The following is a 20,186-nucleotide window of genomic DNA, read 5'->3' on the forward strand; positions in this document are numbered from 1 at the left end:
ACCTGCCAGTGCCATCGATCGATCTGTGAAACCCTGGGGTCATGGCTGAAAATCAGCACTTCAGTCATTTTCCTCCGAATCAGTGCAGCGGTTAAGCCGTGAAAAAGTAACATACAGCTTTTAATAAAATTATGAATATACAGGTTTTATAGAGCCGTAATAGTCCAGTGGATATAATCGCTGCCTTCGATTATGTGGCGTAGGTTCAAATCCGGTCCGGGGCATGAACCTTCAACTATTCAGTTAAGTGTGTGTATTTTGAGAAATTAAATATCACGTGTTGTAAACGGTAAAAAAAAACATCCTGAGGAAACCTGCATATCTACCTGTGTGTGAAGTCTGCCAATCCACATTATTAGACGTGGTGAACTTTTTTTTTTATTCTTTACAAGTTAGCCCTTGACTACAATCTCACCTGATGGTAAGTGATGATGTAATCTAAGATGGAAGCGGGTTAACTTGTTAGGAGGAGGATGAAAATCCACACTCCTTTCGGTTTCTACACGACATCGTACCGGAACGCTAAATCGCTTGGCTGTACATCTTTGTCGGTAGGGTGGTAACTAGCCACAGCCGAAGCTTCCCACCAGCTAGTCCTGGACCATTTAAGAAAACCTCAATCGGCCCAGCCGAGAAGGGGATCGAACCCAGGACCTCCGTTATTAAATCCAGCGCGCATATCAGTGCGCCACGGAGGCCGTCAAACTTTTAGCCTCTAAATACCTCAAATACCTCCATTGTGAGAGGAGACTCGTGTTCAACAATGAGATGAATACAAGGTTGTTAACATGGGCGTATATAGAGGGCCGGGTAAGCCGTGCCCACCATAGAATAGACCTGTGCCCACCATAGAATAGACCTGTGCCCATCCTACGATTCTGGGCTACTGATATGGAATTCTATTATGATACTAATAATAGACTTGATGTCAGGGGCCAGGCACACCCTAGGAAATAATCCTAGATACGCCAATGTTTGATAATGATGATGGCATAAAGTGATTCGCCAAAAAACGAAAGTAAATGACATAGCTCTCAGGGGTAGTACATTAAAGTACCTGACTGATCATGAAACAGCAGTCAATCGAAAGCTTCTTGAGGTGATGGTCGAAGTTTCTCATTGATTGAAACGACTATCGGAACAATAATAGTAACATCGAGATCGATGAATGGTAAGTCAACTTTATACATGGCGGCTTATTATTTTCGCCGCAAAAATCCATATTCTACCCTTCTACCTCCAAGGTCCAATGAAAATGGTGTACCAAAATCATCATTAGTCCAGTGGTTTCATCGTCAAAATTCAACAAACAGAATTAATTTCGCATTTGTAATACTAGCGGGCGTCCACGACTTTAGACTTCCTTAATCCAGCCCTGTCGTAAAATTCGTTATAACCGGACGTCTACTATAGACCACCTCCCTCCCTGAATAGTTAGATGCAATCTTTATGACGTCACCGAAATAATAGGTTGTCACTGCGAGGTCATACAAGAATCAAGACGCGTGAGGCGACCTCGAGTGGGTGGAACTTGCGTGCGGGATGATGCCCTGTCACCACGCCTTGTGTAACCGGGGATACCTAAAATTTTGTATTTGCTCAGCTTAACGCACGATGTTCGGGAACTTAAAAATATTGCATCTGACTATACGTCATGCAGTTTTCTATATACCTTTCTTTTTTATAATATATGGATAAGAGTATATTATTAGTTACTAGCGGACGCCCGCGATTTCGTCCGCCCTTAGACCTCTTTAATCCAGCCCTTACAGTAGTATCGCTGTAAAAATGGAGTAACTTCTCCCGTTTTCCCAACATTTCCCTTCACTGCTCTCACGCACTGCTCTTATTGATCGTAGCGTGATGAAAAGTACTATACCAGGGGTATGAAGAATAAATGTACTAAGTTTTGTTAAAATCCGTCGAGTAGTCTTTGTTTCTATAACGAACATACATACGGACAGACAGACAAAAATTTTACTGATTGCATTTTTAGCATCAATATCGATCACTAATCACCCCCTGAAAGTTATTTTGGAAATATATTTCTGTTACAGAATTGACCTTTCTACAAATTTAGCTCCGAAAGTAATGATCGCAGATACCCTGTTACTTTTACAAAATTGCTTTACTATTAGCGTACTCTTAATCTATATACAAAACTGTCATCATCCCTATTACATTAATTCCTTTATCCAAAGGTTGTCTGGTAGATATTGCTATAAGCAATAAGACCGCCTTTGCACATACTTGTTTTCTGTTTTCTTTGTTATTGTTTTTGTTTTGTGCAATAAAGTATAAATAAAATAAATTTATTATAATTAGTATAGAAGATAGAGGATAAATAAAAGAAAAGTGTAATGTTCAGCAAGTAATTTAATTTATAGTGTTGCTGGTGATCCAGGTCCTGTAGGCGCTCACGCGCACGAACATGTCGGGCGCCCCGCGCGCGCACGGCAGGCCCCACGACACGATGCCGATCTGCTGGTTGCGGTCCGCGCGCATCAGCGGGCTGCCGGAGTCGCCCTGCCAACATATGATACAGTTACAGCCTGACCACTCGCAGCGTCAGCGTCAGCCTCCCTCCTCGTCAGTGACGTCAAGAAAGAAGAAAGAAAATAGCTTTATTGTTACACTAGCAGATGCCTCGCGGTTTCACCTTATGTTTTGACTTGAATGATACATGATAAGATTCTGCGGAGTCAGGGAACATTGTACTAACGTTGCGACTCCAGCGGGGACCAGCACCAAAAGGTCCTACGCGCAACGGCCAACCTTATTGACCAAGTGCGGAAAAGGCCCAGGATAAGAAGAAGAAGTACTAACGTTGCAAGTGCCGTGTCCGACGGAGTGGAAGGTGCAGATCTCGATGGCGGGGTCGACGTGCGGCACGCCGCGGATGTTGAGCTGCTGCGCGCGCGCGCTCACTTCGGCCGAGCAGCGGTTGGCGTCGAACGTGTGCTTGCGGAGCTCCAGAAGTTGCGGGGACAGGGAACCGCCGGCCTGGGGACATTGTATTGTTACAAGCGACGCAGTAGTCGTTATCAGCCCATATACGGCTCACTGAGAAGCTCGAGTCTCCTCTCAGAATGAGAGGGGTTAGGCCAATATAGTCCATCACGTTGGCCCAATGCGGATTGGCAGACTTCACACACGCAGAGAATTAAAAAAATCAGGTATGCAGGTTTCCTCACGATGTTTTCCTTCACCGTTTGAGACACGTGTTATTCAATTACTTAAAATGCACACAACTGAAAAGTTGGAGGTGCATGCCCCGGACCGGATTCGAACCCACACCCTCCGGAATCGGAGGCAGAGGTCATATCCACTGGGCTATCACGGCTCTCACAGTAGTATACAGTAGTAGGTTAAATGTTTCATCAGAATAGTGGTGCCACATTTTAAGTCTCGAAGCCGAAGAATGCTTTTTCAAACAAATATATAAACTAGTCGGAAAAGACTGTGTTGAAAGAGTTGAGTGTTTTAGAGTTAGGAGTATAATGTCCATTACCCTACCCTTACCACAGTCATACACTAACCCTAACCCTACTCTACCGTACACCTATATAAGCCTTACCCATTTACCTAAGCTCTACACCCTCCCAAACCTATTGTAAACCTATGGTACCATTTATTTTAGGCAGGCACAAACGTTTATGAAATATAACACTTTTACTATCCATATCAGAACATGGATAGTAAGAGTACTAAGCACACATTGTTATTCATGACCACTGACAGTCAAACGAACTCACCGAGGTTCTGCCCCAGCCGGTGACTCTGGTGGCGACGCCGGTGCCGATGTGGTCGTAGTTGATGGTGAGGGGCGCCACAGAGGCGGATATGGCGATGTTAGCGGACGTGAAGAGCAGACCGATGTCGTTCTTGATGAGATTGTGGTTGTACTGGGCGTGCATGAGGCCCCGGCTGAACTGGTGGGCGACGCCGCCGCTCGCCCAGCGGTTTGTTCCCACGGTGCCTCTCATCGAACTGTGGAATACGAAATTTTGACGTCTTATACATCGATGAACTCGGCTGCACGCACGAAAATGTGGCCCATTCCACTATTTGCTAAAGTCAATGTGTCACGGTAGAACTTTTTGGCTTTAAATTTGTTGTTGTCTAGATGAGTGATTCCCAAAGTGGTCTATATCGACCCCTAGGGGTCTATGACAAACTGCAAGAGGTCTATGTCAGCGAAAAAAAAATTTGGTCTCGTGGTCAACGCGACCATAGACGGCACGTTGTGGTCACTCACTTGGTAGGGTTGTTCCCGCCGGCGGCGCGCATGCAGTGAGCAGCAGTCATCACGGTGCGACGCGTCACGATGCAACCACCACACAAGAAGCTACGCGATATGGAGCCCGTGGTCAGCGCGACCATGTACGGCACGTGGCCAGCGTTGGTGCCGCCCACGATGCGAGCGCTCGCGTCCGTGTGGTCGAAGAACATGGACATGTCCCGCTCCTCTTCCTCAAGGGGGAAGGCTGGAAACGGATTATTTATTTTTATATTTGAAGTAAAACTCTAAGGAGAGCGCTTGGGTAGTAAGCTGTTTACGAAAATTGTTATCGGGAAATGCGTGCTGCCATCTAGAGGCTTAGTGAAATAGTGTTTGTTATTTTAAACTAGCAATAGATGGCGTCCTTAGAGAACTTTGAAACAATCCCTTTTTGAACAAGTATATGTGGCCATGTAGATAAGCCTGAGGCTCATAGATGGTGCTTTATTATTCTTGAAAGAAGTTTTATTTCAGTCATGTGACACTCATTTTTTTTATTCAATGACAAGTTAGTCCTTGACTACTATCTCATCTAATGTTAAATGTCGATGCAGTCTAAGTTGGAAGCTAGCTTACTTTGAAGAGATACAGAGAGAGGTCTTTGCCGGTAGGGTGGCAAGTAGCCACCAGACCAGACCGACCACAGTCTATTTAGAGAATAATGATAAACAATTCTTAACAGACCCGAGCTGGGTGTCCAAACTGGACCTCTCTGTTGCGACCCAGAAGAAGTCGTCAAAATTATTAACAGCGGATGTTTTCTACTCGTACCTACGATACGTACATACGTAAACTGCGCTTACATGACACAGACGTAACTCTAAGTCCCAGTCCACACGGGTGTGAAACAATTTTGCACCAATATTCGTACACCCACCATGATACTGTTCGGATTGCGAAATCCGTTTGTGCAGTTGGGATCTACGCGGGTGAAATCGCTTTTGCTAGTAGTGAATACGAAATCATGTGACTTGAGAATTCCTGTCAAAAGCTAGTGAATAGGTCCTGAAAGCGTACTGCGTAGCATGCGTGTGAAGAGATATAGATAAAATTTCAACCGATGGAGACGGAGTAGTTCCACGTCCCATCTCTTTCTTTATCCGGTTGTCTATTTCTCTACACGAGATACGTCGTTTGATCACAAATGTTAATCGCACTATTGTGGTTAAACACACAATATATATTTATATCACAAATTATGACGCCCTCGAGCGCCCACTCACCATTGCTGCCGAGGAGTGCTGCGAGGAGCAGAATGGCGACTTTCAATGCCATGTTCAATTGTTCAGGACCTGGTATGATGATTTGCCATCTCGAACTGTATTTATATGTTTGATATAATCAATTAAAAGATACGGATAAGTAAATCTACCGCTTATAGAGCAGCAACTTATCCGTAATGAATTAGTCGGATTTACAAATCTGACGAATAATTAATTACGTACGTATCATCATCATAATATCTATGCTGCAGGTTCATACGGCTTGGCGTAGGGCGAAAAATAGGTACACGTAGTAAGTATGTAAGTAGGTACAGTCAGCCTATTTTTACTACTCCAATTCCTTGGATCCTCTTCATTTCTTCTTGATAGCTGCAACGATGCCTGGTATATGGCAGTTTATCCCTTTCCAAGGTTTGTGCTATAACCGTCTTTTTTCTTATTCTCTACAAGTTAACCCATGACTACAATCTCACCTGATGCTAAGTGATGTTGCAATCTAAGATGGAAGCGGGCTAACATAGTTTCAGAGTTCATTCAATGCAAACAAACAAACAAAAAAACAATCAAATCTTTCCACTTTATAATATAGATATGTGTAGATAAACACACCTAGACACGGGAGAACATTGCTCATCACACGAATATTTTCCAGTTGTGGGAATCGAACCCACGGCAGTGGATGCAGAAAGTAGGATCCGCCATCCACTGCGCCACGTCGCCGTCAATAGCTCTAAGGTAAAGAAGTTGAACTCAACACCAAGATGATTGTGGGTTTGATTGCCGGCCGGTGGCAAGTACCTTCTTATTCTGACACAATTTTTCCAACTGTATTGTGTTATTTAATCTGAAACATGGTTGCGGGTGTAATTACAGGCTTAGCCTCTGACTCAGAAAATATAAAATCCGAAAGTTTTCCGAGCTGGGAATCGAACCCACGACCTCTCTGTTAAGAAACAACGAAACAACCTTGATAGCCCAGTGGATATACCTCTGCTTTCGATTCCGGAGGGTGTGGCTTCAAATCTGGTTCGGGCCATGCACCTCCAACTTTCGGTTGTGTGCATTTTAAATATTATGTGTATCAAACGGTGAAGAAAAAACATCGTGAGGAAACCTGTACCACAGTAAATGTATACTGTGCCTGTACACCTGAGAATTTTCTTAATTCTCTGTGTGTGTGAAGTCTACCAATCCGCATTGGGCCAGCGTGGTGGGCTACTGGCATAACCCCTCTCATTCTGAGAGGAGACTTGAACTCAGCAGTGAGCCGAATATGGGTTGATAACTAATGCAAAAAGTACGGCAAGGGGGTCGTCAATCAAATTAGCTATTAGCTTTAAATTCATATATTATTATAATAAAGTTTAAAGTAAACATTTTTCCAAATATGGGAATCGAACCCACTGACTTGCATACCAAAGGCAGGGTACCCTACTCACTGCGCAAATGTCGATATAATATGTATGTCCGGTACCTACCTATTATCGGGATTACTCCAACCTGCGTTATTAGTTATCTACAAATATTAATAACTATTAATACACCTAAATCCCGTTTACTTAAGACTGGGTTTTTTAATTTTATCTATAAAATATGACCTCGACACGTGCAACATATTATGTCTATAGGTCTGAGAGTTGGTCAACATTTTTGGATAGGTACCTATTTGAATTTGGAGGCATTTGATATTGTTCCTCTACTATAATGTCCCAGAACATTACGCCGCAGTTAACTCGTGAAGAGAGAAAGATATAGTCGATTTAGTCGTCGATTTGATTTGGCCGCTATTGGTCGACTGATGTTTTTTTTTTCTCTTCAGGAAATATTGTGTTGACGAATCTTAGGCGTACTGTAGGCTTCGTTTTCTTACAAAAAATATATTCTTTTTAACTGACTTCAATAAAAAGAAGGAGGTTATCAATTCGTCGGAATCTTATTTTTTAATTTTTTTATGTACGTTCACCGATTACTCGAAGACGCCTGAACCGATTTGATAAATTCTTTTTTTTAAGAAAGTATCCTTCAATTAAAATCTGAAATTGACATTTGACAAAAAAAAAATAACTCATATAGTATTTTTTTTTTTGCAAAAAGTATCCTTGAGCCAATCTGAAATTTTTATACTTTAAATTAAATATTCTTATACTTTTATATTGAAATAATCTTTTTTACATAAAAATGGAAGACGTCTTTAAGTTATTTGGATTTTATTACAAAACTACTAAACCGATTTTCATGAAAATGAAATCTGACCAATCTGGAAGTATAATCTCTTATGAACAAAAAGAATTTATAAATAGCTTATTAAATGACGAGGTAACAAACATAAAAAAATACTAAAAAACCATACGCGTCGAATTGACAATCCCCTTCTTTTTTGAAGTCGGTTAAAAATGTTCAATACAAAAGGTTAAAAATTTCACATTGTCTCAGTTAAGTTACCAGCCCCTGTAGCCAAGTGGCATGTCAATTCTCTTTCTACGATCGCAAACGCTTCGAAAACTAGAAAAATGTATGGAAATGACAGATCTTGATCACGTGACCTGTCGATAGCAAATGTCAATCCCATACATTATTCTAGTTTCCGAAGCGGGCAGTTTTGCTCAACACCTACTCAAATAGTGTTAACCTACTCTCAAACTATTGAGTAGACAGTTTTATCTTTAGTGCAGTTTGACGACTTGTGGAATTTCTAGTAGGCTCTTTTCAGCAGAACCTGTCTTCCGAACCGGTGGAGTGTTTTTTTTTAATTCTTTACAAGTTAGCCCTTGGCTACAATCTGACCTGATGGTAAGTGATCATGAAATCTAATATGGAAGTTTGCTAACTTGTTAGGAGGATGAAAATTTACACCCCTTTAGACACCTTACTGGAACGCTAGATCGCTTGGCGGTACATCTTTGCCGGTAGGGGACAAGAAGGTAAGAAAACCTCAATCGGATCAGCTGAGGATCGAACCCAGGACCTCCGATTTGTAAATCCACCGCGCATACCACTGCGCCACGGAGGCCGTCAAAAAAAATGTCTACAAATAGTCAAACTTGACGATTGATTGACTACTTGTAGACACTTTGAATAATAATAAATTTTGGATTTGAACCCACTAGCATAATTGTAAAAGGTATTTAATAATAATGGCAGACGCCCACACAACACAAAATAAAACGGTTTAGTTCAGTTTACATGAATTTATTAAACTTATATTTACTTTTTATTATACTCGTATGTATTTTATATTACTTTTTACAAATTTTACGTAAAATACTTCTTACTCGCTAAAAACACAACAATGTACTATCTGTTGACTGAAAAATTCAACATAATTATGTATATACATAAAATAAATGAATGTATTTGTATGATCAGCGCTATTCTCTAAAACTGCTGAACCAATTTTGACGAGACTTTCACTGAAAGATAGATGAGGATAATGAGCAATATATGTATAGGCTACTTTCATCCCGTAAAAATCCATGGTTCCCGTGGGATTTGCGACTGAGTATCACGAGGACGAACACGGGGAGTATTTACTTTTAAGTCCAATTCAGTATACCATGTTACTTAGAACACTTATCTATACATTTAAGCATATAATTATTTTTTATTCAAATATTTTTCTATTATAGTACGAGAGCCGGCATAAGAAATATATACCCTCATCTGTTATTTAATTTGGATATAAAAAATAAATGAAAGAAAATATACACATTGCACATAGGTTGCCTAGTTAAATTGCGGCCGAAATATTAAATATTCTTTTTTTAATTTATTTGATCTCCTTCCCTCATTGGTTAGTTAGAACAAATCATACAATAGTTAATAGAATATACCCAAAATAATTGAAAAAGTAAAGGTTGCCTGCTTTCACACTGCCACTGTGGGGTTGCCAGTTACAAACAGATAAGTAATGTCATTTATAGACCCTCATCAGTTATTTAGTCTTCTCATATGTCAAATGAAAGCTTATTTTGTGCTTAATTTAACTGTATTAAGTTGCTTTTGGTCGAGTTTATGGTTTTCTAGATATTTTTTGAAAAATGTGTTTAGCTGCAATTTAACTAGACAACTTGCAATGTATCACTGAATATTATCTATCATTTATTTCATATCAACTAATGAATAACAGATGGGGGTATATCAGTGGCGAAGGATAGAATTTTGACGCAGGTAAGCCGTCCCAAAGAAATGGAAATTCATACAGCTTGATACAAACTACATTTTCTGATACATCAATACATATACTTTTATAAGAAACATATTCGTTACAATAGTGAATATGTTTCTTATGGATTTTTAAAAGGTAACCCGCCGGGAATCAGCCTGTATGAACAGTTCGCCGCTGGTATATATCTCTAATGCTGTATTGTAGACCACATTATCCCAATGTCACACAAAGTCCACACACACCACCAATTCAACACCAATCGTGAACACAATCGCCGCGACACTTGGACCGAGTGACCCGCCCGGTCAACGACCTCAATCATCTCAGCAATGCTGAGATCTTGCTCACAGCATCCGCAGTGATGCGCGACTCCGTCAACGCCATAGACAGCTCGTCTGACCAATCATCCCTCACCAACGAGTGGTACACCACGAATGAGCTGAACATCCTCCTCGTATCCCACTCCTGAGTCCCAGCTTTGACACTTTCAAACAACCCTTCCCTGCACCCAGGCACCCTTAAATATCTCCGAAGGTATGGGGTGATTTTGATCTCCCATTTGTCGTAAATTTGAGCGATTTTCTGCTTAATGGCGAGCGTGAATTCGGTTGATATGAGCGGTTCGCTCGGTTGATCTGCTCCATCAATTGTCATCTCTGTTGAAGCTCGCTTGTTGTGACTCTCTATCTGTGAGAGGAGCAGTTTGATCTGCCACGTGTAGTAGGAGGTTGGTTCCGTTTTCATTGCTTTCATTATCTGTAAAAATAACATTATTGTTAACTATCAACTTATATTATAAAGATATGATTTACTTGTTGGTTAGGCTGTGAATAGTCTTCCAAACAAAAGTTCAATAGAACTTATTTAGATTTTAGTAAAATCTATCACAATTTGAAAGCTACATTATCGGCGAGTAATATAGGCTATATTTTATTTCCATTGGAATTGGTAGTATGCGGATAGTCAGCTTATGAAGTAAGTTGGTGAAACGTAATGTGTTACAAAACTTGTATCGGGCGGTGCTACCATCTACAGGCACAGTGAAAGTGTTTGTTATTTTAAACCACCAGTAGATGGCGTTTTCAGAAAACTTTGAAACAATTCCTTTTTATACACTTCAAGCACCTGTTGCGATGCAGTTATTCATGAGGCTCACAGATGGCGCTTTGTTATTTTTGAAAGAAGTTTTACTTAAGTCATGTGGTATACCAGTTTCAAGTTTTTATTATTTATCAATAATTATTTAATGTAATAATAATATCATAGTTTAAAAAACTAAAAAACACGTTTTTAGAATTACAAATGGAGTTTTTTCGTATTCCTGACAGCAAATTCTTTTTGAAAAGCAGAGCGTTTGAAATGCCTGTCCGCCATATTGGATTTAAGTCACGTGACTATTTTTTTTGGTATTCCTAACAGCAAACCCCTTTCATTTTATATCCATATCATGGTGGTGGATTTTGAACAGCCAACTTGGGGAGGCCGCCATATTGTATTTATAATGACGTTTCTTAGCTAGTAATGTATTGTCATCAGAACTCAGAGCGTGTGTAAAATTTCAACCTAATCGAAAACCGGGAAGTGGGTCAAATTAAGATTCCAAGATTTTCTTACATACATAGTTAGTTACAAGTGAAGCGTATTATTTATGCATATTAAAAAAAATCTCACCTTCAAAAATGTAGTCCAAATAGGTAAAGCACACATGATATCCTTGACCACACAATCATAAGTCACCATGCTAAGACCCTGGACATACTCCTGCTCCTCCTTATTGTACTTCCTGCAGAGGCACTGCCTCGGGACCAGCAACTCATTCTTCACTCCCTTCCTCTTCTTCTGCAGGATCAGACAATCTCCGCAGATCTCTCTCTCTCTGCTCTTGTTCATGTCCTTGGCTAGATAATGTTTGACGAAGTTCCTCACTTTCTCGTCGTTTGTGAACAGTTCAATGTTTTCGGTGGTGGTTGACCAAATGTTGGATTTGTCCAGAGTCAGGGTCTGGGCCAGTATGGTGAGGAAACCCTCAGGGTCGTCGAGGTAGGACAGACAGCCGGCGCGCTGTTTTATGTCTACACACCATGTGTAGTCGAGGAATGTTCTGTAAATTAGACGAGACAAAAAAAATATTAACCAACATCCTCATCTTCAGTCTATCCTTAATCCTTGCTCTTAGCAGAGTTTACTAACTATAAACTACCTCTCTGTCAAATTTAAATGTAAGTCAATCCGTTTTCGAAATTTCGTGATGCTTTTTTATATATCAATGTCACTTACGAACGACGTTCGGTTGGTAAAAGCATTTTCAAAATTGGTTTAGTATATCCAGAGATTACCCCTTACAACCTCACAAACTTTACCGTAATAATAGTTTTGTTTTATCTGACTTGACATGACATGAGTTTTTCTTTCTACTAAGAAATTCAGTTAATATACTAAGCCCGGAGTTATAAGTTCATAGAGTTAGTTAGTCCCCCATGCCTCGTAGAGCATGGTAGTGTTACTCCCCCATGCCCCTTCGTCTCCTTCACGACGCCTTGCAGGTCTATCAGCTGACAAGTGACAACATGACGAAGAACTCACTTGAGCTGGTCCCAGTTGTGGTCCCTGTGGAAGGTGATGGGCCAGTAGCGCGGGTCGCAGATCTTCACCTGCCGCAGAGTGTCCAGCTCAGGGATAATACACGGCGCCTTCATCTCCTTCACGACGCCTTGCAGGTCTATCAGCTGACAAGTGACAACATGACGAAGAACTCACTTGAGCTGGTCCCAGTTGTGGTCCCTGTGGAAGGTGATGGGCCAGTAGCGCGGGTCGCAGATCTTCACCTGCCGCAGAGTGTCCAGCTCAGGGATAATACACGGCGCCTTCATCTCCTTCACGACGCCTTGCAGGTCTATCAGCTGACAAGTGACAACATGGTTATTACAGTTAAGTTTAAGTGAAAACTTTTTCTGTTTTTTAGTTATAAATTGATAGGCCAAGCAGATAAAACAACTGGTGGCCTAAGATAAGGATGATTTCGAAAGAAAGACATGCAGACGACTAATAGTAGAGGAATTGAAAATATATATGTATCTCTTTCGTTCCATCAGTGTGCCTAGTGTGAGATTTCAATATTTTCATACTGTCACTATCGCGTCAACGTAAACGCGAATTTATAAGCAATTGAAACAGTTGTGCAGTAGTGTCACTAGATGGCGCTGTTTCAATTCCTTAGAAATTCGCGTTTACGTTTTATCGTCACAGTATCAAACTGCCACTAGGCCCTCAGAACGAAAGCATAATAATTTCGATGCCAACGCTATTGGTCGTTCTCTTGCCACGAAATATGATAGAAAGTATATTAAACAGCTGTTTAAAATCCCAACAGAGAGAATCAAGTGTTATTTCAAATCGCACTTAAACAACTTGTAGAACGTACCTTTTGTTGACTACATTTTTTTTTATTAAAATAGTTATCTGAAAAAGATTATTTTGGACAACCACAGAGAATGCATTTTCAACACTTCTCTTTATAATTGCACCTGCGCATTCAACAGTCATTATGGTTCAATTTATTTGCCGGGGTGTATACCTGTATATGCGCGTAGCACAGCTTCCCAGTGTCGAGGTCTCGCGGCAGAATGAGTCGCGGCTCTACCGCCAACACGTATAGGTGACGGAAAGCCTGCAGGTGATATCTGGAACAAAACAAATAAAAATAAATAAAAACACCGGCTTCTTAACGAGATTAACGCCATGTGGAACGTTAAATACACTGTTATTGTTCCGATAGTCGTTTCGGTTTTTTTGGATTCGATTTTTCATATATAGCCCCCGGTATCAAAAAATATGGGGAATAAAATTCGATGAACGAATGATAGCGTTACATTTTTCTGGGCAACCTATTCTGCGCACCTTTCACCGTACGCACGCCCGTGCGCATGTGCACGCATGTGCACGCGTATGCCGCGATCTGCTGCTCTTTGGTTGCGCACCCTTCACTTTTCAGGCGTAAGTATTGAGACGTACATAGTGCATGCTGCGGGACAACATGCACCTATTTAGGCAGTCGATCTGAAAGTGTAAACTCCAAAGTTAAAATTGAATATCTAGTCTCTAAAGAAAATTACTACACATATAAGTATAAAAAACCTATACAGTTCTTAAAATCTCTAAGAAATAACAGAAAAAAAAATATATCATGCCAAAAGCCAATAACTACTATGGTGAAAGAACTACCGGCTACATGGTGCCCAAAATATATAATAAAATTGAGTGGCTCAAAAAAGAAAGGAAGATCAGTGAAGGAGTCCTCAAGAAGAAAGTTTTCCTTGGGGACCCCATCACTGACGGATTTACTTAATAGAAATTGTTTTGCACCTTTTGTAATTTCTTTTTTTCTTTTTGTATTATTTCATTTTATAATATTAAATTCCTAGGTTACCTTAGTTTTAATTGTCTTATCAAAATTAGATTTAGCAATTACTTTAAAAATAACTAGAATAATGATCGTCAACTCGCCAACAAGCTGCCTGTACAGTTTGGCGAGAGTATCGATATGTAAAATAATTGTTATATCTTATCAATAAAATAAATTTAAAAAAAAAAATAAAAATTCGTGCGTCCGAGCTGACACACACTTTTTTATTCTTTACATGTTAAGCCCTTGACCACAATCTCACCTGATGGTATGTGATGATGCAATCTAAGACGAAAGCGGGCTAACACGTTAGGAGTAGGATGAAATCCACACCACTTTCGGTTTCCGCGTATAGGAACTCTAAATCGCGGTACGTCTTTGCCGGTAAGGTGATAATTGTTAACTAGCCACTAACCAGCCAGACCAATTAAGAAAAAATCAATCGGCCCAGCCGGGGATCAAACCCAGGACCTGTGTCTTGTAAATTGCACATACTTCTGCGCACGAAGGCCGTTTTCACTTCTATAATAATCTTTTTATCATAAAAATGGAACCGACTTCAATGACGTATTTTTATTATGATTTCATGAAAATGAAATGGGAGCAATCTGGAAGTTTCGAAATTGGTTGATAAAAGAAAAAAAACCATACGTCGTATTGAGAACATCCTCTTTTTTTTTAAAGTCGGTTACAAAGAAGTGTGTGTTACAGTACCTGTTGTCTTCACTGTGCGTGGGCAGCTTGGGGAAGAAGGCAGTGATGAGCGCCGCCACCGCCTCCGGCGAGCTGGACAGCGTGGAGCGTCCGCCGCCCAGGAACAGCAGCCCGATGGTGCAGTGCACTGCCATCTGGTGACGCAAGCAGACCCATGAATTGGAGGTTATTGGATCTTAGGAATGGACCGAAGACGCCCCGAGAACCACCGATCCATAACTGTAATAAGTGAACGAAATTGCTAATTTGTTAGGCAGCATGGACACCGTCACGCTGCCTAACAAACAAGTCGCGTTTGTGATTTTGTGCTGTAATGTTTTCTTGTAATTATTGTTTTGTGTTGTAATTGATTTAATCATAAATTGTTTAGTGTGTGTTCACTCCATCCTACACCCAACGTCACAAGTCCCGCGAACTGCTCGAGGTGTTTCCTCTACCACAAATTAATGATACAATCACTGTCGCTGACTTATGACGTCATACATCCACTGGCATGTGTGTGACGGCTTTACCTGTGCGCCGTGCGTGAGCGGGGGCGGCGCGGGCGGGGCGGCGGGCGCGGGGCGCGGGGCGGCGGGCAGGCGCGCACGTAGACGTCGACAAGCGCGCAGCACTTGGATGTCGCCCCGGCCGGCCGTGATCTGTGACACAACATGATCTGTGAAGCTTAGACTAATTACGTAAGGACTAGTATCGTTTCGTATCGTAATAGTTTACTTTACAAGCACTTTTGAAACAACAAGTTATGTCATAATTTAATTAAAGTCAAAAACTTAAAACTAAAGTTAAGAGGGTTCTAAACTCGCCTTGATCCGAGAAGAGCCCACAACAAACTCAGTCTAGGTTTTACCACTTTATAAACTTATCTAAAATCAAGTACACAGTGCAAGTAAGTTCAACACGAAGCTTTTTTATCATTTATATAATCAATAAGAATATGTCTGTCGTTTTTTAAAGGAGACGAGAAAAACTCACACATCGAAAATAGTAAACACCAATAAATATTTTTTGTGTCCTTACACGCGTCGAAGCGAGAGCTCCAGGGTATACCACAGTTCGTTGATGATACTCCCATGAAATGCGGGCGACGGAGGGGGGAATGAAGTCCGCGCAGACCACCGGGAGTGTACCCACCATGCCGGCCGCGAGCAGGCACACGCACGTGCAGGCCTCGAAGGTGGAGCCGCCCGCGAGCTCGGCCACGCCGCGCCCGCTCAGCCGCAGGAACAGCGACACGAAGTGCAGCACGGCGTCGCGCGCGTCCGCGTCGCCCGACCCCGCGAACCGCAGCCCCAGCGTGAAGCACGCGCCCGCTATTATGTTGCAATACGCTTGGCTGGAAAAAAACACACTTAAGAACCCCCGCTCACTTAACTTTTAGTCGGCCGATTATAGAACAGGTATAACGATGTATGACATCCCGCACATCTGTCCAACCAAATCGTCCAACTAAATCACGCACAATTAAAAAGTCGGCCAACTAAAAATTGTCAGTGAGCGGTCACCCTAAGACTGCCTACCGAAGTCTACCGAAGCGGAACGAGGCAGCGGAGCCGAGAAACAGAGAAATATTAAACAATTGGATTGTACAAAATCTCCGGTCCTCTTAAGTGGACAGGGACTTGCGAGTTTAAAAAAATCATATAAAACCGGGAAATGGAGCAGGGTTAAATAAATTAAATTTAACATAATTTATTTTGTTAACACAGTACGCAACTCCGCTCCGCATTAGTCCGTTTCTCCGCTACGCTCCCTTGCTCCACTTTGACCACACGATTGAAGTAAATCTCATTTCAAAAATAAAATATATATAGAATAGAAACACTATTTCATTATGACTGTATGACAGCACGCATCTAAAAAGCCTCGCTCGATTATATTTTCCGTAACACATTCAGCAACTTACTCCCAAGTGTAAAGGTTTACTTCAAAAAAGATTTTATTGATATTTCTCAACTCAAGCACGCATTTGCGTACACACACTCACACGCACTTACGCACGCACACGTATAAAATTTGACACTCATATATATTGTCATACTTATTAAATGATATGTATAATCTTTAATAATAACAGAAAACCAACAGTATTTAATTAAAATTTTATAGAATTGCAGACCACATCGATTCGTTACGATTAGGTCAAATTCGCGTTTAAGTTTGCGTCCATTCTATTAATTATAAGTCGCAACAGTTAAAACAAATCTTGTGAACAAACAGACAGCGTGTAAGACTCACTTCATAGCTTCGTAGTCGATATTGTCCTCGGTGGGCTTGACGAAGCAGTACGGCTTGATGGTGGCAGGCACTTGGTTCTCGATCCACTCCTCGCTCGCTTCTATGCTGTCCCAAAGGACCAGCCCTTAGAGGATTAAAAGAGAAGCATAAAATTGTAGGCAATTAAAAAACGATGAACCTTTTTATGGAGGTAATCGACATTAAATAAAGAAACATGATGTACGTGATTTTTCAGTATGTCGTTTGCAACAATACGCTAAGTATACCTCAGATTGCAACTCTTAAAAAGTTGTTAAAAAAATTTTATTCACGAAAAATCTCAAAATATTTTTTTTAAATACTTGGACGAAACAAACAATCTATGTAATTGTTTTTTATATTAATAAAATAATTATAACAAACACACACCATAGGCAAGGTTACCCCTTACCCAATACGCTGGCACTGTTACCCCTCTGGATGGTAAGACAAAATTTTTGGAATTGTTTTAGACTCTTCTCTATGCATTATTCGCCGAGAGCTCTGATATGATTTATACGATTGTAAAATCTGTGACAAATTGAGCCCAACCTCTTTATGCCAATTAAGCCTGAGCTTGACATAAAGAGGTTGCTTTATATATCTCTTTAAGTCATACAATTGAATCACGGCAATTAGACGCCTTGATTTAATAGGTCAAAAATCCAAACAACATACTATAAAAAGTCAGATACATCGTCGTCATCAACCCATATTCGGCTCACTGCTGAGCTCGAGTCTCCTCTCAGAATGAGAGGGGTTAGGCCAATAGTCCACCACGCTGGCCCAATGCGGATTGGCAGACTTCACACACGCAGAGAATTAAGGTAATTCTCTGGTATGCAGGTTTCCTCACGATGTTTTCCTTCACCGATTAAGACACGTGATATTTAATTTCTTAAAATGCACACAACTGAAAAGTTGGAGGTGCATGCCCCAGACCGGATTCGAACCCACACCCTCCGGAATCGGAGGCAGAGGTCATATCCACTGGGCTATCACGGATCAGATACATCAGGTTTTGCGAATTTGACGATATTGTTGTCGATTTTGACTGGCCTATTTGGCTCGATTAGGTCAATAATGCCATACTCACCTCTTGCGATGACTCTCAGCATGAGCAGATCAGGTCGCACGAAGTCCAGTAGGTACGCAGTGGCCGGGGGCTTCAGCCACTCGGCCACCGCCGCGCTGTTCGAGCGCAGGTACAGGAGCCCCAGGGCTACGGTGGCGCCCGGTGACGTCACGTCCAGGTTCACGGTGCCGCCCTCGCGTATCGCGAATGAGCCCTGCTTGTATCTGTCCTTTTGCGACCCTAGTGACACACCAGGCAAATTAATGAAAACATTGGTTATGCAAGATAAATAAAGCTGCCAATTCGCATTGGGAAAGTGTGGTGGAACAGCTTTTCTCCTCTCATTCTGAGAGGAAACTCGCGATCAAACGTGAGCTTAAAATGGGTTTTATGGTGATATGTCTCAATGGGGATGATGACTAGGTTTGAATATATTGATTTTTATGATACATTCGGGTAAATAGGGTCAATGTTAACTAATTTATACATAAAAAGCAAAGATTGTCTGGATATTTGCAAAATAAATGGGATTATAAAATTTCAAAAACTATTAAATTTTTTTTTATCGTAATTAGATGAAAATTTATACAGTTTTAGCTACCTTACATTAAATGTGACATATATGAACTATAAAGATAAACGCACAAATAACAAAGATATTAGTAATTTTGTTTGAACGCGCATACAAATCTAACGATCATTACATTGCCTATGACGTCATTTTTTCGAGCCATTTTGTATAGGGTGTTTTTCAGGGATCCGCGGCAGCGCCGCAAATCTGACCCTTTAAATCCCTGTAGCTCCGAAAGTAATGATCGCAGATACCCTGTTACTTTAACAAAATTGCTTTACTATTAGTATACTCTTAATTTATATACTATTTAAAAAACTGACATCATTCCTATTATTCTGTAAAACTTTCAAACCATGTTACTGTTGTAGATTTTCATCTATAACTACCTATTCGTAAATATTCCTAATGGAATTCATAATTCGAAATTTCTCGTCTATTTCGTGACGGGCGCTGTTCGTGTCGGCAATAGTATTCCTTTTAACTTCGATAACACCACGAAACCTACGTGGTTAAAGTGCATTTTGTGATAATGTTTAATTAAGACTTTGTGGCAAAAAAGACACGGTGTACCAAGGCCGATTCATCGACGTGTTGGCGTGGAAGCTGGTCTATAGCAGCTGGGCGGGTGAATATCATCGGAAGTAGGTGGTTTGTTTCAGATTGCTTTCATTTCGGTGATAGAAACCTGCCCAAGAGGAAAGAGGAAACATTCGTACTCATTTCACCATCACCTATTGATTTATTCCCTGGGGGAATCTCCCTTCGTACCGGTACTGTTAACCCTAGGAGCTACAATGGTGCCGGTACCGTTGATGCGCCGGTCGCCGCCGAGCATGTACGTGCGCAGCTGCGGCGCCAGGTGCGCCAGGTGCGGCGCGTGCGCGGCGGCGCGCAGGCACACCAGGCCCAGCGCCAGGCCCGCCGCCAGCGCGTAGCCCTCCCGCTCCACGCAGTTCTCCATGTCCGGCCCTGGAGGCTTGCCTGATGACCAACAACCGGTTACGTTCATCATTGCTATCTGAGCTGGTAGACGTTCACAAATGAACGATATAGTAGACGCTTTGACGAGAACCTCGAGGAAATTGACCAAAGTTTGAAGCGATGAAGCGAATGTCTACATATTGTGCCTTGTGTGAAATATTGGCAACTGTTATTATGCACTATCATATGTGGTCATTCATCACACAAAGAAAATTAAAATTGAGAAAAAGATGGTAGATGATTGCAATGCACATGAACACAACTAACCTACCAACTAACTAATTAAGATGGAGGGTAAGGGAGTTGTGGAAGAAGATGGAGGAGGCCTTTACCCTTTCAGGGGTCCATATTTAATAAGAACTTACTAACTAATATTACTAACATAATTTAAGAAAACATGCTAACAAACAACTTTTGAAATGTAATTTAGAAATGTAAATATGGAATAAACGGCTTATTTTTTTTTAACTAATTAAGAAATGTTAAGAAATGCTGTCCGCGTTTCAAAATTTAA

The 20,186-nt window shown here is 41.1% G+C and overlaps 3 protein-coding genes across 3 annotated transcripts in view; all 3 read right to left on the reverse strand.

Moving 5' to 3' along the window:
• Positions 1–2,372: 2,372 nt before the first annotated feature.
• Positions 2,373–5,557, reverse strand: LOC112056761 (chymotrypsin-1-like). The gene is made up of 5 exons (XM_052886345.1): positions 5,506–5,557; positions 4,259–4,487; positions 3,756–3,990; positions 2,827–3,003; positions 2,373–2,526 (listed from the first exon to the last, which is right to left on the reverse strand). The coding sequence occupies exons 1-5, from the start codon at positions 5,555–5,557 to the stop codon at positions 2,377–2,379; spliced, it is 843 nt and encodes a 280-aa protein (XP_052742305.1). The 3' UTR covers positions 2,373–2,376.
• Positions 5,558–8,673: 3,116 nt separating this feature from the next.
• LOC128198834 (anaphase-promoting complex subunit 1-like) lies at positions 8,674–12,413 on the reverse strand. Its single transcript, XM_052886051.1, has 3 exons — positions 12,254–12,413; positions 11,342–11,771; positions 8,674–10,426 (listed from the first exon to the last, which is right to left on the reverse strand). The coding sequence occupies exons 1-3, from the start codon at positions 12,364–12,366 to the stop codon at positions 9,989–9,991; spliced, it is 981 nt and encodes a 326-aa protein (XP_052742011.1). The 5' UTR covers positions 12,367–12,413; the 3' UTR covers positions 8,674–9,988.
• The window catches only part of LOC112055897 (anaphase-promoting complex subunit 1), a 32,849-nt gene continuing 25,027 nt past the window's right edge, over positions 12,365–20,186 (reverse strand). Inside the window, exons 16-23 of the mRNA XM_052886052.1 lie at positions 19,499–19,672; positions 18,139–18,357; positions 17,025–17,148; positions 15,921–16,122; positions 15,299–15,427; positions 14,787–14,920; positions 13,245–13,350; positions 12,365–12,570 (exon numbers count right to left, since the gene is read on the reverse strand). Of these exons, the coding sequence (XP_052742012.1) occupies positions 12,424–12,570; positions 13,245–13,350; positions 14,787–14,920; positions 15,299–15,427; positions 15,921–16,122; positions 17,025–17,148; positions 18,139–18,357; positions 19,499–19,672 (1,235 nt within the window). The 3' untranslated portion in view covers positions 12,365–12,423. The remainder of the gene's footprint in view (positions 12,571–13,244; positions 13,351–14,786; positions 14,921–15,298; positions 15,428–15,920; positions 16,123–17,024; positions 17,149–18,138; positions 18,358–19,498; positions 19,673–20,186) is intronic.

This window comes from Bicyclus anynana, chromosome 16, assembly GCF_947172395.1.
Source record: "Bicyclus anynana chromosome 16, ilBicAnyn1.1, whole genome shotgun sequence".
NCBI lineage: Eukaryota > Metazoa > Arthropoda > Insecta > Lepidoptera > Nymphalidae > Bicyclus > Bicyclus anynana.

Excerpts from the sequence above, each read along its gene's own strand:
- LOC112056761 (XM_052886345.1), bottom strand. The coding sequence starts at position 5,557 with ATGGCATTGAAAGTCGCCATTCTGCTCCTCGCAGCACTCCTCGGCAGC. Across the intron at positions 3,991-4,258 it reads GGCGGGAACAACCCTACCAA|TTCGATGAGAGGCACCGTGG; the intron begins GTGAGTGACCAC and ends CGTATTCCACAG. Across the intron at positions 3,004-3,755 it reads CCGGCTGGGGCAGAACCTCG|GCCGGCGGTTCCCTGTCCCC; the intron begins GTGAGTTCGTTT and ends CAATGTCCCCAG.
- LOC128198834 (XM_052886051.1), bottom strand. The coding sequence starts at position 12,366 with ATGAAGGCGCCGTGTATTATCCCTGAGCTGGACACTCTGCGGCAGGTG. Across the intron at positions 11,772-12,253 it reads CACAACTGGGACCAGCTCAA|AACATTCCTCGACTACACAT; the intron begins GTGAGTTCTTCG and ends TCTAATTTACAG. Across the intron at positions 10,427-11,341 it reads TTTGGACTACATTTTTGAAG|ATAATGAAAGCAATGAAAAC; the intron begins GTGAGATTTTTT and ends TTATTTTTACAG.